The sequence below is a fragment of the Carettochelys insculpta genome, chromosome 1, assembly GCF_033958435.1.
Source record: "Carettochelys insculpta isolate YL-2023 chromosome 1, ASM3395843v1, whole genome shotgun sequence".
Taxonomy (NCBI): domain Eukaryota; kingdom Metazoa; phylum Chordata; order Testudines; family Carettochelyidae; genus Carettochelys; species Carettochelys insculpta.
In genome coordinates this window covers 316,291,110-316,307,282 of record NC_134137.1, presented here as the reverse complement: position 1 = coordinate 316,307,282, position 16,173 = coordinate 316,291,110, and the positions used below count along the sequence as shown (strand labels likewise).

The window sequence follows — 16,173 nt, the reverse complement described above, 5'->3', positions numbered from 1 at the left end:
ACAGTCAGGTGAAGTAACAAGGGCCAAATTGTGCTATCAGATGCATACTACTTCCAACTAAGGAGATTGTCTGAAGAATCTTAAGACCAAATCTTACCTCTGAGATGCACAGACAAGATTCCTATTGAATTGTAATGCCAGAATTTCATATTAAGATTTGTCAAATAATTATTTCACTATAAACTTAGCTATGTAGTACAAAGTGAGATATCCTTAGCCCTGGGAAGTCTGCTTTGTGCTTCTCTGGTTCTTTAAAAATGGTTCAGTTTTCTAGAACTGTGAGAGTCTTCCAAATTGTCTCATACCAGCTGGCTCACAGAATGCTGATTGTCAGAATTGGATACAGGTCTGCTCCTCTTATGGGCTGGTACAGCTATTAGAGTAAAATTTGATTCCATTCAAAAGTTACTTAAAAATCAACACTTCTGGATTTAGACTCAGACTGCTTCCTCAGATAGTTACATGGCTCTGATTTCAGATGTGTTTCTGTTCCAATCTCCTATCAGAGCTTTGTTTTACTACTGGAAACAAATCTGCCATGATCTTCCCTGGTCCGTGAAAGGAGGCAGTAGCTTTTGGCAAAGGACCCTGTTTCTCTGACTCACTGTGTGACTGACTACTCTACGCCTCAGACTCTGTAAAATGGGTATTAGGTTTCCCCATCTTTATATAATTATTCAAGATCCACTGATGAGCAAGTGTGGTAGAAGTTGCAAGCGTTATTACAATTAAATTTACTTCCAAAAGCAAGTTTCCCAAATGGCAGCACAGGGCTTTGCTTTAAACATAGCTTTGTGCAGCAAGATGTGTTGCAAATTCCTGACAACAAAGACAGTATCTGAGACAAGAGCATTGTTCGGTGCTTTTTTTGTTTATGTTTTTCCTCACAGAATTTGATTTCTTCTGGGTCTCTCAAGACTCCTAGAGCTCATAAGTTATATCTTCTGCTATTGGCCCCTTGACATTTCTGCTAGCCTTAGCTGTCAAAACACCATGGAAACAAGGTTCTTTGAAAGATGTCCCTGTGGATGCTCCACTCCAGGTGTTGGCACATCATCCCAGCAAGGACACACCAGCACCAGAAGCAGATCACGCACAAGGACACTTCTCTCAAAGAATCTCAGTTACTGCATAAGATGAGTATAACCTTCCCATCTTTTGCCACCATTTGATTGGGCTCTTGCAGGGTCTAAGACTCAGCTAGAGTACTAGTTGTGTGCATCACATTTGGGAATTCAAATGTGATGTAGAGAAACCTACAAGAGGCAAGATACACGCCTGCAAGATCTTAATATTGCATAAGTGAATGTTGCTGCAATGACTAGTAAGGTCGATCCTGCTGAGAGCCAGTTCATGGAGTGCCAGAAAGAGGAGGAAGAACTGAAGCTATATACTGGCACAAAACAAATCTATTACAACAAAGAGGAGAAGGGCTGATTTCTTGCCTCTGGACAGCAGAGATGGCCCCAAAGTAAGAAATGGCACACGTTGTGGCAGGGGGGAGAGAGAAAGGACCAGAATAAGAGAGAGGAAGGATGATGGGTGCTGTCAATAGATCACTTTGCCTTAAGTGTCCAGGATCTCTTTGTAGGAGTCTTTCAAGCCTGAGTACAATTGCTTTTTAGTCACCACTTGGCAGTTTGGCAGCACCACGACATTTTAGTATGTAAATGCTCCCTCCTTCCCTCTCCAAAGTCATTATGAGGGTACTCAGGATCATAGCATGTAGGTCTGAACTACTAGGTCAAATGTTGGTAAATGTTGAGCATTGGCTGAAGCTAGAGTGAGGTACAGAACTCTCAGAGTATCCTCCAGGGTAATTCAGTCTCATACGTGTTCACAGTGGAGTCTACTCTTCAGCCCTGTAGGCTCGACTGGCCTTGCTTACCATGTTAAATATAATGTTCAGTATTATTTACTAATTCCGTATATTTTGTTATTGCAAGGAGGGTTATACAAAAAGGAGTTTTAGCTGAAGCTCTGTAGACAACCAGGCTCAGACTCACTCTAAAAACCTCCAGTAGGCTACTCCAACATCCTGGGACATCAGCTGAAAATGCCCTACTTCCTGCTCTAGAGTGCATCATGTTAAATGGTCTCAAGTTACTGTGGGGAAAGTCTACGTTGGATATTAGGGAAAACATATTTCCCTAGGTGGGTGGTGGAGCACTAGAATGTGTTACCTAAAGAGGTGGCAGAATCTGCATCCCTAGAGGCTTTTAAGTCTCAGCTTGACAAGGTGCTCGTGGGGATGACTTAGTTAGGATTGTTCCTGCTTTGGGCAGGGGGCTAGACTTGACGACCTCCTGGGGGCTCTTTCAGCCCTAAGAGCCTATAATTCTAAATACCATCAACAACCAAGTATCAGATAGTGATGACAAGAAAATGTTCTGGAAATCAGACTAAGTTTTGTGTGTGCAAGTGAAGTGGATTGAGGGCAGGTGTGGAGCATATTTTGATGAACTCTTGCTATTTTTCCTCCTTGGGACACTGAGGTTCTGTACTGAGTACAAGCTATAGCTTCCATACTGTGATGAAAGAATCCAGGGACTCAAGTATCAAGATTCTATTCTCTTATCTCAAAAAGTTGAGATGGACTATAAATTCTGTAGCAATAGCATATTCATTCACTGAAAGGAAAGTGTCAGGGGAAGAGTATCTTGTGCCACTAAATAGTGAATCCTTGGGTTGACAATGAAGCAGCTGCAAAGTCACATCCAGTGCTCTCTGGCAGAAGGACATTAACCATGACACTTAGCAGGCGAGAGGGCATCAGAGTCCTGACAGGACTGTGTACATTCCTGGGGCAGTAGGAAGAGGGATAAAACTACATTACTATGTAGGGTATGGCATCAGTCCTGTCATTATTTCCACTCTTGAATTCCACATTGAAGTGATCAAAGCAAGATTCTGGACACTTTCCACAGCTGAGGGTAATTCAGGATGAACGAAGTGTGCTTACTTTAATTTTCTTCCACTCCTATAAATCATAACAAAAAAGAATGTTGTACCTCGGGAGATGAGGACAGAAAAGGTTTGATGTAGATATTGGAGTCATGCACCTTCAGGTCATGGTCTCCAAGTCCTCTAGTTACTCCAATAGTTGCCATAACACGAGCCTGGAAACAAGAGAAAAGCATTATGATCAAAGCCACCTCCATACAAAATGTTAATGTGATAGAGAATTAAAAACTAACCCTGCCTCATAACAACTATATCTTTCAGACGAGTCAGCCTCTGTTTTTAAATGTTACCTTCCCTATACTGGGAGTTAAAGGCAGTGACCTCTAATCTTTTCACTTTCGCAGTTTTAACTATTAATCCACCAGGGTCAAGCTGACTTCAATTTTTCTCTTTCTGCAGGGCCAAGGAAAATCCTGTCCACTGTTTTAAATTAAATCCCACCCTGGACATCTCTGAAAGAGATTTCATGTCCCCTGTGGCCACAGGTGATGCGTTAGATTTGGGGCTGCTGCAAATTCTTGCTGCCTCAAAAGTATATATAGCACAGAAAGAGAATGAATGAATGAATGAGTGTGTGTGTAAAATAGAAGTGTCATGTCAACCAGAAACAAAACTCATTAATTTAAGTCTGCAAGAATTTAAAGAACACCTAATGTAACTCTACCGTTTCCTTGTCCTCCTCTCCAATTTTCAAATTTTTGTTTAATGTTATGCACATAGCTATACCCTAGATTTGTGAGCTCTTTGAGACAGTTGTTTATGCAGGGTCTGGGACAATGGAGCCTTAATCCTTCTGTGAAGACTGTAAGTGTCCAAGTACAACTGGCAATAGAAGTACTAAATTACATTAAGCTATGAAGCACCCAGCATACTACTCTGTAAGAACACTCAATCAGCTGAGTATTTTTGTCAGCTCTTCCTTAAAATACTGTCATTTCATACATTCAACCTCTCCCAGACACCTGGGAAAAGGGAAGGTGAAGAGTGGTAGGCAACTTTAAAAAAAAAAAGTAGGAGTAACGTAAATATTGAGGGGTGTCTCCCTCTTATTTTGTTTGCAGGGTACAAGAAGGATGGCTGTTGTGCCCCGTTTACTTTGAAAATGAACCTATTCTGGATTAGAACACATAACAGCTTTGCATGCTGATGTCTTGTTAATTACAGAACTTTGGAATATGGACAAGTGTCACGCTTCCAAATAAATGATAAATCTAACATTTTAAAGGGGTCAAAAATTTGTCGTCACATCTACATAAACTTAAATGAGCAAAAGAACCTTTAAAATGGGAATAAATACTATAGAGAAAATCACTTTAAGGCAAGCGACTTATCAATGTGAAATTAAGTAATGAAAAGTCATGGAAGAATGGAACAAATAAGAAACAGCGTGGCTAGGTAGGGCAGTCTTGCTAAAGATAAATGTCCTCCCAATAATTTTTGTTTCAGTACATTTCTGTTGGTATTACTGACATGACATCAGAAACTTGTCAGTATGCACAATTAAAATTCATATAGAAACATAAGACCAGGTTGAGTTCTAGGTTTTGAAAGATGTATGTGGACTAGCTTTCCTTAATTTGGTTTGTTATTAATATTATGCACCTCCAATAAAATATGTGCTCAATTAGGTTAACAACAGACCATCCAATCATGGGGTAAAATCCTAGCAAAGACTGAAACCCAAAGGGTAACTGTTGAGTTAAAAAGAAACCTAAGTTGTCAAAAACAAAAAGTGGTCATTTATCCAGGCCACCTTAGCAGCTCTGGACAAATTTTCTAAATTCCTGTCACCAAGGCCCTCTCCCTCAGCTATTTTAATTAATAATCAGGAATTTATCCCTAGGACATAGCAAAGTGAGTATTCACTATGGGTAAGAGCTGAGATTATTCAACTCAGACATCTCTTCCTCCGTACTGATGTTAAATCATACCAAATTGTACCATGTAATACTGTAAGTGATATAAAGACATAGATCATTTTTAAAATGATTACCGTACAGATGGCTTTTGTCCCCAGTTAAGATGCATAATGACTAGGACAGTGCTCTTTTGGAAGGGTTGCAGGTAAAGGGAAACACTGTTGCACATAGACTGGATATGTCCCAGAATTAGATCGCTTGGGGAGATTCAATTTATGATAGAATGTGGGCATCCTATTGAACCTCTGATCAGCTTCCTTAAAGCTCAAGTAAAAGGTTCTACATTTTAAGAACTACAAATTAATTACTTTTTTTGTTAGCAGCTAGACTGCATGTCGCACATGCCTGGAAAAAACGTGACTCCGCCTACGGAACTGTTGTATAATAAACTATTAGTGTTCCTTGCAATGAAAATGCTTTTGCACCAAGAACATACATAAGAGAAGCACCAAAAAGGAGGCAAGTATTTAAAAACTTTAGCACACTCAAAATAGGCAGAATACTCCTCGACAAGCAAACCAAAATCTTTAGCCAGTTTCTCTGAATAATAATCTGATCCTGAATAATATACAGTTTAGCATGTTAAGGTTTAATTTTAATTATGCCTAATAAACAGCTAAAAACCCCTGGGGATCTAATAATGAAGGCAGCAGGATGTCTCTTCATAATGGAGTGCTGCCGTGTCCTTTGGCTAGAAAAGAACCATGAGGCCGACTCAGATCGCTGCTGTGACAACAACATGAACAGGGACCTCTCTTTAAGCTGGAGTTGTTTTAAAGAAGCACCTGACCCCCAGTACCCTCTCTCAAAATGACTTCTGACTGAAAAACCAGAACAGACAAGATCTCCAATTACCTCACATACCTGACCTACCTCCAAGTGCACTTCTCCACACCCCCACCCCCCATCAGCCGTTCCCCCAAGAAATCCCTCGCTCAATTAACGCTATGCCGCAGAGCAGGCAGCAAGGTGCTCTCCTAGGGCTTGTCTATACTAGCCCCCTCCTTCGAAGGCAGCATGTAAATGAGCCAGATTGAGGAACAGCAATGAAGTGCTGTGCTGCATATGCAACCCCTCAGGCTAATTTTTGCCGTGCGAACTTAGAAGTTGATAACTTCGAAGTACCAGCAAGCCGTGTAGCTGTGGGCACTTTGAAGTCCCTGTGCAACTTTGAAGTGCCTTTACTCCCAACTTCTAAAGGAGATAGTGTGGACAAACCCATAGGGCAATGAATCCAGCATCCTCTCCCAGCAACCTTCCTATTGGTTTCCAGTCAGGGGACCAGGAATCTGGGGCTACCTCTGAGCCAGGCAGCTTATGCTAGTGATGCCAGGTAGCAAGCGAGCAACTCCAAATGAGCTTATACATTAAAAAGCTACCTTCATAAAACAAAGACAAAATAAATCAAAAATAACAGCTGCACAAACACTTTGCTAGCCAAAGAACCCATCCCATCAAACCTGCAGATAAGCCAGAGCAGGACTGAATCCTTCATAACTAGATTAAATCTGAAGATTGCATATTTCTGTATTCAAATAAGAACACAAACAGTGGGGAATTGCTGTTTGGAAACACAGTGAGCATACTAATGCCAGAAAAACTGAGACTTCTGTGTCCTTATAGTCAGTCATTCTATTGCGGTGTCTAGCTAAGCTTGCTGGGATCAGAGCTAACAATCTTGCTGTTCATATTCATACAGCTGATAATAGTGGCACTTGAATGAAATTATCATTTGTCTCTTTTAAAAAAAGGAATGTTAGTGTTGATTGGAAAGATACATGCATGACTCGTGTGAAAATAGTCTTGGAGCAGGGTAGTGCAAAGTGGGGGGGTGCGATATATGGTAAGGGGGGGCACAGAACGATCAGCTGCTGGGTGTCAGGTTCATCCATCTCATTAAAAATATTGAAATATGTGAGTGCTTTTATGTAAGTGTATTCACATTTCTATACCACTTACTAAAGTTTTTATATTCTACACGCTTATTTTCTTACATAGGCTGAAAGGGGTTTTTGCATATGAACATAACTGACATTTCCATCTGTTTGGATTACATTAGACAGGTTGGGGGAGCCTGCCAATTGCAGGGACTAAAAGTGGGGCTTGACATAAAAAGTTTGCTCACCCCTGTGTGAGGCTACGTCAACACAAAGCTAATAAGTCGATTGCAGATAACGCAATTCTAGCTAAAGCAATTGTGTAGCTGAAATCGCTTTAACCTGCAATCAATTTATCTGGATGTCCTCACTGAGGAAGGTCGATGGGAGTTTTTTTCCTGTCATCCTCCCTTACTCCTCGCAATAAAGAGCACAGGGTCAACTGGCAACCCTGATGGATTGATTTCACACATCTTTACCAGGCGTGCAAAATCAAACTCTGGAAGATTGACCCTGAGTAGGTTGTTCTTCTGGGTAATGTAGACATGGCCTGAGAGGACATCACTCAGACAGTGTTACCTTTCCCCAAGATCACACCCATGGGTGCCTTCCTTTAGGTCATGATTTCAACAGCTCCCTTTATCTCAGTACACTGTATATCACTGGTAAACACAAAACTGCTGTTTTATTCAGCAAGCTGGACAGATTTGTCTTCTTCACCCAACCTAGCCTCACTTAAAATGCTTTTTACAACCAAACCATGAGAGCTATCTGCACAGGAACAAAAATTTAAGATTGTCTCTCTATAGCTTAATTATTTGCAACAAATGAAAATTCTCTTACCAGCTGTGTGCATGCAAGAAAATAAAAGTAAATTGAGCAACAAATGACCAAGATTTTTATAAAGCTCTCTCTTAATACACTGCACTTCTCCCTCCCTGCAGACAGAGACTGATTCATGTCAGACACAATAGTCTTTCAAGCTGTCAAAATGATAAAATAAAGAGATACTGAGTGGAAAACATTGAACTGCCACAGGCTACACTGAGTGGTAAACAGCACAGAGTTCTTTGTCCCTTGGCTTCAAGGAAAGCTCACGCGTCTACCTTCTTGCCTTCTCCATATATAAGGGGAAACTTCAAGTCGTCCTCCTCAATGCTTTTGTATGCCCTGTGGGAGGGATAAACAACATTTTTTAAAGCTTGCACTCAATTAGTGACCCAGTGCCCTAACACAAGCAGCTGCGTATATTTTATATTTTTATTATTTTTCCTAGAGACTCTGTCTTTGCAGCAAGCTGCCAATTTGTTTTTTTTTTCTGTGTACAGATTTTCTCTTACAGAACTGTGCTTTTTGACCAAAAGAAATGCTATTATAAACAACCTGAAGGATTTAAAAAGACCAAGCTGTCTTTAGAGGGGTAGCTGTGCTAGTCTGTGTCCATAAAAACAACGAGAAGTCCTGTGGCACCTTACAGACTAACATGAATGCATGCAAGCATCTGATGAAGCGGGTCTTTGCCCATGAAAGCTTATGCTCCAAAATATCTGTTAGTCTACAAAGTGCCGCAGGAGTTTTCGTTGTTCAAGCTGTCTTTGTTTCTATTAAGCAGAAAAAAAGTAAACTGGAACAATGTCCTAAATAACAAAGTGGGTGGGATGTGTGACATATTGCTGGCCAGGTCATCAGCTGTATAATTACACGGTATCACAAAAAGTGGTGACTGGATTCACATTAATAATCTGTAACTATGAGCAACAGCCGAGTTTGCAGGTGGCTGAAGTGTGAAATAGTTTTCAGATCTGGCTCTTGCCTTCAGGAGCTGTTTATAGCAAAGCAAGCTTCGTACTGTGGAGAAATTGAGAAGATATTTAGAGCCCGTTTGACTTTGGCTGCGGTATTCCAGGTTGCCAGAAATTCTGTTTCCCCAGTAGCTTTCCCAGTGGCTAAGAGAGAAGACTAGCAACTGAGTTCCTCTCCTCAATGTGTTTATTGCACAAGTGCATACCCACATTTTACACAGCCGATTTTAAAGGCTGATGAGGTTAAAAGGTTAGCAATTTTCCTGGTGAGAAAGTAACACAGAACATGGAACCATTATCGCTCTTAAGAATCATTTTGTATTGTAGAATATGTTCTCAGTTCAATGTAACTGGGTGCTGTCTGGGTTTACACAGTTTTTTTTCCTTTTAAGCTTTGCTATTTTCTTCCCTTGCTTTCCCCCTCTGAGCTACCGCAGACACATCACCTGAGAGAACAGATCAGTATTTATCACTAAACTGGAATAGACAAGTGTGAAAAAGGAATGCACAGCAACAGACCCTCTTGTCAGTCTCACCCAGAGCCTCAACACTAAGGTTCAACTCTGGAGAGGGACTGGATGTTTGAACTCACAGGAATCAAACACAATTAGATTTAAACCACATTAAGGTTGTGGCACAAACAAGCAGAAACCGGGAAATTAAAGTTTAAGACTGAATTCCTACACCGAAACCCATTTAATTCAACCCCACCTGCTACACTGAAATATTGCACAGAGCTGGGCTCAATACAAGGCATTACTAACTACATGTGCTGCATCACCTTGCGGTCAAGTCACAATCAAGAAGCAGTAAGACACAGGCATGTAATTAAAAAGACTCGTCTTTACCTTGGCTTGTATTGTCAGCTGGTGTCAAAAACAGCTTTTTCATTTTTTGTTTCCATATGTAGAAATTAGACAAATATATTTGAGTGAAAATAATAAATCACGCTTTATTATCCTGTACATTACAATGGAGCAGATAAACTATCATATAATGAAAGCCACTTTTTTGTGAAATCTATGTTCTGTGTAGCTGCTGCTGCCCAGATACTGTAGTTAAAGGAGCATTCATCTTACAGACTGAAAAATACAGCTTTGAACTGGGGAAATACTGGCTCTGCTGTCAAGATCCTGGTATTCAGTATAATGGACAGCAGATCCCACAGAGAATGTGTAGATGATACAGTATATTGGCGTGGAGTTAGTAACTCTGCCATGAAGCCTCTATGAGCTCCATGCCAGTCCCAAGCCTGGATGAAGGAGGAGGGTTGGTCAGATGAGTGTTGATGCGCTGACCGTGAAACAACAATACGAATGAAATCCGATTCCACTACAGCTGAATGATAAAAGATGCGGGCTCGGACGTCGCCTGGGTAAACAAGATCCACGATACCAATCAAGCGATTGGGGTTGGGTCGAGAAGTTGACTACCAGAAGAAAATTACAACTAACACATATTCTATCCAGTGAAACATGGAACGTCCGAACTCTGGGCAACTGGAAAATTAGAGCTGGTTTGGAAGGAGATGGAGAGATACCGATGCAATATACTTGGACTGGCAGAGATGCACTAGACGGCATAAGGAGAGATGTGCGGTTGCAAAGTCATTTGGTCAGGAAACGAAACAAAGCAGGAGTCTGATTCCGTTTTAGCAAAAGAGCTAGAGGAGCATTATTAGGATACAAACCGGTGAGTGCAAGAATGATGGCAGCAAGATTCAAAGTGAAACCATTCAACATCTGAGTCATTCAGGTGCATACACCCACAATGGACAGTACCAAGGAAGAGACTGGATTATTCTATGAAGACTTGATAAAGACGGTGAAGGAGATACCAAAGAAAGATGTGCTGATAAATGGAGGAGATTGGAAAGTGAAGGTTGGAACAGATAACCAACGTTGGGAGAGAGTGTCATGGGAAGGTTTGGAGATGGAGAAAGAAATGATCGAGGTGAGAAACTACTAGAGTTTGCTACAGAGCACAAGATGGTGATCTGCAACATGAGATTCCAACGAAAGGACTGTAGGAAGTGGACATGGTGATCGAATGATGGGAAGTCCAAGAACATGATAGATATCATGTTGGTAAGAAGAAGATGGATAACATCAGTACAGCAGTGCCGAACTTTTCAAGGAGTGGATACAGACTCGGACCACAGTCTAGTGATGGCAAGCATCAAGATAAAACTCAAAAGTGTAAGACACAGTTTAAGAAAAGGAGAGATGTGGCAAGGCTAGGTGCGGAAGAAACAGGGAATGCACACAGAGTAGCGCTCAAAGAGAAAATTAAGAATATTACCACAGAGAAAGACCTAGATAAGAGAGCCACTGGGATAGCCACGGCGATAGAAGAAGAAATTGAGCAGACTGTTCCAGAAGAAAAGATCAATAAGAAGTGGATTACTCAGGAGACACTGAAGTTGGTACAAGAGCAGGGAGCACTGAAGATCAGAAGAGATGTTTCTGAGATGGCAGACTAGCAATATAGGGTGAAATGCAATGAGGTAAGTAAAGCAGCCAGAAAGGATAAGGAGAAATGGCTAGAGAAGCAATGTGAAGATATAGAGAGGTATTACAGTGAATGTAAGATCAGGAAGGTGTATAAAATGATTAGGAATATTAATAGGAAATGGCAACCAAAGCAGGTGGTGATCAAAGATGAGAATAAAGACGTGCTCATGAACAGGGAGAAGATTGTGCAGAGATGGATGAGATATTGCACCGATCTATACAAAGCTCAGTTGGACCCAAGAATGGTCTCTAGTTAGATCCTATCTACATTGATCTTTTTTTTCCTATTTCCTTCCAAATACCATTTGTTTTTGTTTTACCAAACTTCATAAACAGGCCGTACTGCTTCCCCTCCTCATTTAGCACCTGCATCGTTCTCGCTAGCTTCTCTTCCTTTTTAGCAAAATACTAAGCTGTATTATAGTGTTCAGCCACTAGGTGGCTTTATTTAAATGAGCCATTACCTACTCTGGCAGAACATCAAAAGGATCTTATGACGAGCATATCTAGTGTGCCAAAGCAAGCTCTGCAGCCAGTTCACATTTGGCATAGAAGTAAATGACATGGTGTCAGGAGTAGACTAAGAACAGAAGCAGACGGAACAAAGCAACACTGATTTCAGAAAGAAGGAAAATAAAGGCTAGAGACTTTCATTTTCATGCTCCATTTATCACAAAGTCCCCCCCTGCCCTTTCCCACTAAGTCCCACCCTTGCCTGCCTCTCTCCCCACTCCAGGGTCTCACCCTCGCTCTTCCTCCTCCTGCCACCAAGAACTGATAGGCAGGGACTCTTCAACAGCTGATGGTGGCTGGTAGATGCTGAGCACACACTCCCCCACCCCCCCCGTAGGGACTTTAGCCCCAAAGCACCTATGGACTTGGCCCTTACGGAATGAAGGTTGTGGGATCTCATCAACATGCCCATCTCCAATGCTCCAGAGAATTTCAGCTTGTTTAGTGTATGTTATGGGGAAGAAAGCGTATCTTTAAATCCTTTGACTTTGTGACGGTCTTCAGTAAAGGTGTCTACAAAAGGGCTAAGGCTATGCTGATACATACTTCATATTCAGAAATGTGGTTTATAAAACAGCTTGCTTTCACTGGAGCAGTGAGGAATCGGGAGAAAATGCTGAACGTTTTATAATAGTTCTACATGGATTGGCAGAAAACGGATTTTAGGAATGGAAAACAAAAATATCAAAGAACAGCTGGTTATTGGGTTATTTACTAAAAACCCTTCCCACAAGCTCCAACTGAAGACAAATTCAACCCTAGCTACAGTTGTTCAAACAACAAAACATTCTGAACCAGTGAAAGAGCAAAACCTAGAGAAACCTGACAAAATTAAACACATTGAAACTTGCTTAGAACATGTAAAAAGACACCTAAGTGTTAAAAGTAATCATAATACCCCTACGGCAAGGACAGAACACTTCCCTACATGCACAAGGTATGGGAAATATTGCCAGAGATGATGCATGTGCAGCCAGAGGCACATGGTATAATGTATACATGAAATATAGATATTTTGCAGCTGTTTGCCTCACCAGAGCAGTCTTACGTTATAGATAATTAAGAGCTATTGTTTCTGGGATCTATCACTTAAACCGAATACTCACGTCAACACTTCTGACTTTAAAACTGACTCAGGAGCTGATGTCATATCATCTCAGAATTGACTTGTAATTACCTTCAAGCACTTCCTGAACTGAAGAAGTCACCAGACACACCTCTCAGTACCCCCTGGGATATTCTGCACTGCACGGGCCAGTTCACCACAGAAACAAATTACAAAGACAAAATAAACCTTTTCAGAAATCAGGTGATCAAAGGGCCAAAGGCCAGAAGCCTTCTCTACCACAGCAGAGCAAACACAATAGGCGGTGGAGAAAGGTCGAAGAAACCGGACAGAGGCTTTGATGACACTGGATTTTTTAAATGGAGATCCAGTACAAAACATTGAGGCAATATTGAAACATGTCTACCAGACAGACCTTGGAAGAAACTAGTTGAAGATTTATGCAAATTCACAGAACATTTTTCCCTGGTCATAGTGGAATATTTTCCAAGAAATACAGTAATAGTTTACTTGAAAGACATAGTGGCTATGTCTACACTAGCCAAAAACTTCTAAATGGCCATTTCGAAGTTTACTAATGAAGCGCTGAAATACATATTCAGCGCTTCATTAGCATGCGGGCAGCCTCGGCACTTCGAAATTGACATGGCTCGCCGCCGCGCAGCTCATCCAGACGGGCTCATTTTCGAAAGGACCTCGCCTACTTCGAAGTCCCCTTATTCCTATAAGCAGATGGGAATAAGGGGACTTTGAAGTAGGCGGGGTCCTTTCGAAAAGGAGCCCCATCTGGACGAGCTGCGCGGCGGCGAGTCATGTCAATTTCAAAGTGCTGCGGCTGCCCGCATGCTAATGAGGCGCTGAATATGTATTTCAGAGCTTCATTAGTAAACTTCGAAATGGCCATTTGCATGGCCATTTAGAAGTTTTTGGCTAGTGTAGACACGGCCAGTGTATCATCATGCTATGGAGACATTAAAGTGTCCTTTTGCTCATATTAGAATTCCAGAATAACTAAGGATGAACAATGGACCATAATTCACTGTAGTGGAGTTTAAGTCATTCCAAACAAAACAGGACATTGATCATATTGTTAGCAGCCCACATTAGCCATAAGCAAATGGACAAGGATGAGAGCTGTACAGACCCCCATAAAAGACTTAAGCAGGATACTCTATTACTTGCTCCTCTGAATAGTAACAGAGAGGTAGCCATGTTAGTCTGTACTCCAACAAAACAAGGCAGCAGAAATGTAGCACTTTAAAGACTAACACAATGATTTATTCGGTGATGAGCTTTTCAGGGACAGACTCACTTCATCAGATCAATTTCATTTCCAATACAGACTGACATTTATAAGTACAGAGACAATTAACATCCCCCCACCTTTCACCCTCTTCCTTCAATCCTGTGTGATTTGTCAGTTTTTATTGCAACTTTTCTGGTCCTCTGTACTTATAAATGTCAGTCTGTACTGGAAATGAAATTGATCTGATGAAGTGGGTCTGTCCCAGGAAAGCTCATCACTCAATAAATCATTGTTAGTCTTTAAAGTGCTACATTTCTGCTACTTTGTTTTGCTCCTCAGTTACAGATCAACACAGCAACTACAGGATACAATTCAGCACAACTCTGGATGGGAAGACAACTCAGAACTACAGTCCCAACTTTGAAAAAGAATCTATTGGCCACTTTGAAGACAGTAGCCAAACTGGATTAAAAGGCCCAGAGAACTTATGTACACTTTTTCAACAGATGTCACTCAGAGAGCTGCAAGGTGCAGAACTTGGTGACTGTGTTCCTGTCAAATTGAATGGAGAAAACGGATGGACAACTGAAACTGTTATACAGAGAAAGCATTCAGCACCCAGCTCTTATGTGATTGAAAGTGACAGCAGAAAGTTCAGCAGAAACTGCTGACATCTATGTTTTGTTCTTCAGAAAGAACAGACACACACAACAAACTCTACAGATGGCAGATGCAAACAAAACAATGGTGATTCAACGATGAGAAACCAACCCACAGCCAGTCACTGCAACTAATGGACAGCCAAAATGGACAAATTAACAACTGTTTGGCACATGTAATTAGCAAACAGAGACAAATGACAGAGTAATATGTACTCAACCACAAAGACAGCATGATGGTGTCAATATTGTAAATGGTAAGAATGTACCACTTACAAGGCGAAATGCAATAGAATGATGAAGTATCAGAGGGGTAGCCGTGTTAGTCTGGATCTGTAGAGCAACGAAGGGTCCTGTGGCACCTTATAGACTAACAGAAAAGTTTAGAGCATGAGCTTTCGTGAGTTAACTCACTTCTTCAGATGCTGGTCATGATGAACTGCATTATACTTCTCAGGGGCCACAATATTTACCTTACCAAACGAGCAGAGCATTAAAGGATCTGGTATGTTAGAAGCAAGCTCTATACACAGTTCTGTATGAGATATGAAATGTATAACAGAGCCCTTCAGTTTTCTCATTTCCCTGTCCAATGTCTCTGACAGAACAATGGCCACCAGAGCATGACAAAAAGAGTAGTAAAGGCAATGTTGTAATATTGCTTACTGCTCTGAGCACTTCTTTAATATGGTCAATGCCTCCATCACATGAAACTAGGTTTAAGAGGAAAAAAAGATGAGGGAAAGCGAGCATGCACTCAGATGGATTTAGCTATATATTTTTTAACCTGGTTTCTTTTTATTTCCATGTTTTAAAAGTAATTGTGAAAGACTGTGTCAGTCCAGAAATACTTAGTAAAGGCTCAGCATACACACAGCACACAAAAAACCTCACACGCATTTGGGAATACTGGGTTAAACTGTGTCAGGAGCCAAAATTGTCAAAACTAAAACATCTGGTCTACAAGCAATCAGGATCTAGATGATGTTACTCATAGGTTAAGTGTAATTTGGTCTATGCACTCTGCAGAAAACTAGGAAGACACAGCTAAATGTTCTGCACAGGGGAATCCATGAAACAAACTTCCCCGCATCAATAATGGTAGCCAGCACCAGCAAGCTCTCTTTAAACAGTTAAAATCCTTTAAAAGCTGAAGAATGTCCATGTCTTCTCTTTTAGGCACAATGATCCAGCTTTTGAAAAACAGGAATCTACAGTTCAGAGCCAAAGTTCATACTTAAAAACACCTGCCTCATTTTCAAAAATCCTGCCTGCCCAATAAATCTTACTGACCTCAGTGGGCAGTGTTTGGTGCTGAATTTGGGGTGGAAAATCCCATCTGTCAATGCCTAAACATGGATTAAATTGACAGAATTTTTTCTCCTCTGTTAGTTTTCTATACATGTAATTTTTAAGATGGCTTTTAAAATTTGAAAAATGATGTGGCACTTTAAATCAACTTTGTTTCACTATACTAATTAGAGAAGAAAATTGAGTTCATTTGTTACTCAAAAAAGGTGTTGTATTGACATCCTAGTGCATGAACAGACTGGCTCTAATAACGCCAACTGTTCCTCACAGTTCTACTAACCTGTCCCAGCTCTACTCCAGAAG

General features: G+C 41.0%; 1 protein-coding gene across 1 annotated transcript in view; it reads right to left on the bottom strand.

Annotated features, from left to right (window-relative positions):
• Positions 1–16,173, bottom strand: part of PPM1H (protein phosphatase, Mg2+/Mn2+ dependent 1H) — a 228,018-nt gene that overhangs the window by 41,438 nt on the left and 170,407 nt on the right. The window contains exons 7-8 of the mRNA XM_075013741.1: positions 7,867–7,930; positions 3,012–3,119 (exon numbers count right to left, since the gene is read on the bottom strand). Coding sequence (XP_074869842.1) covers positions 3,012–3,119; positions 7,867–7,930 — 172 coding nt within the window. The remainder of the gene's footprint in view (positions 1–3,011; positions 3,120–7,866; positions 7,931–16,173) is intronic.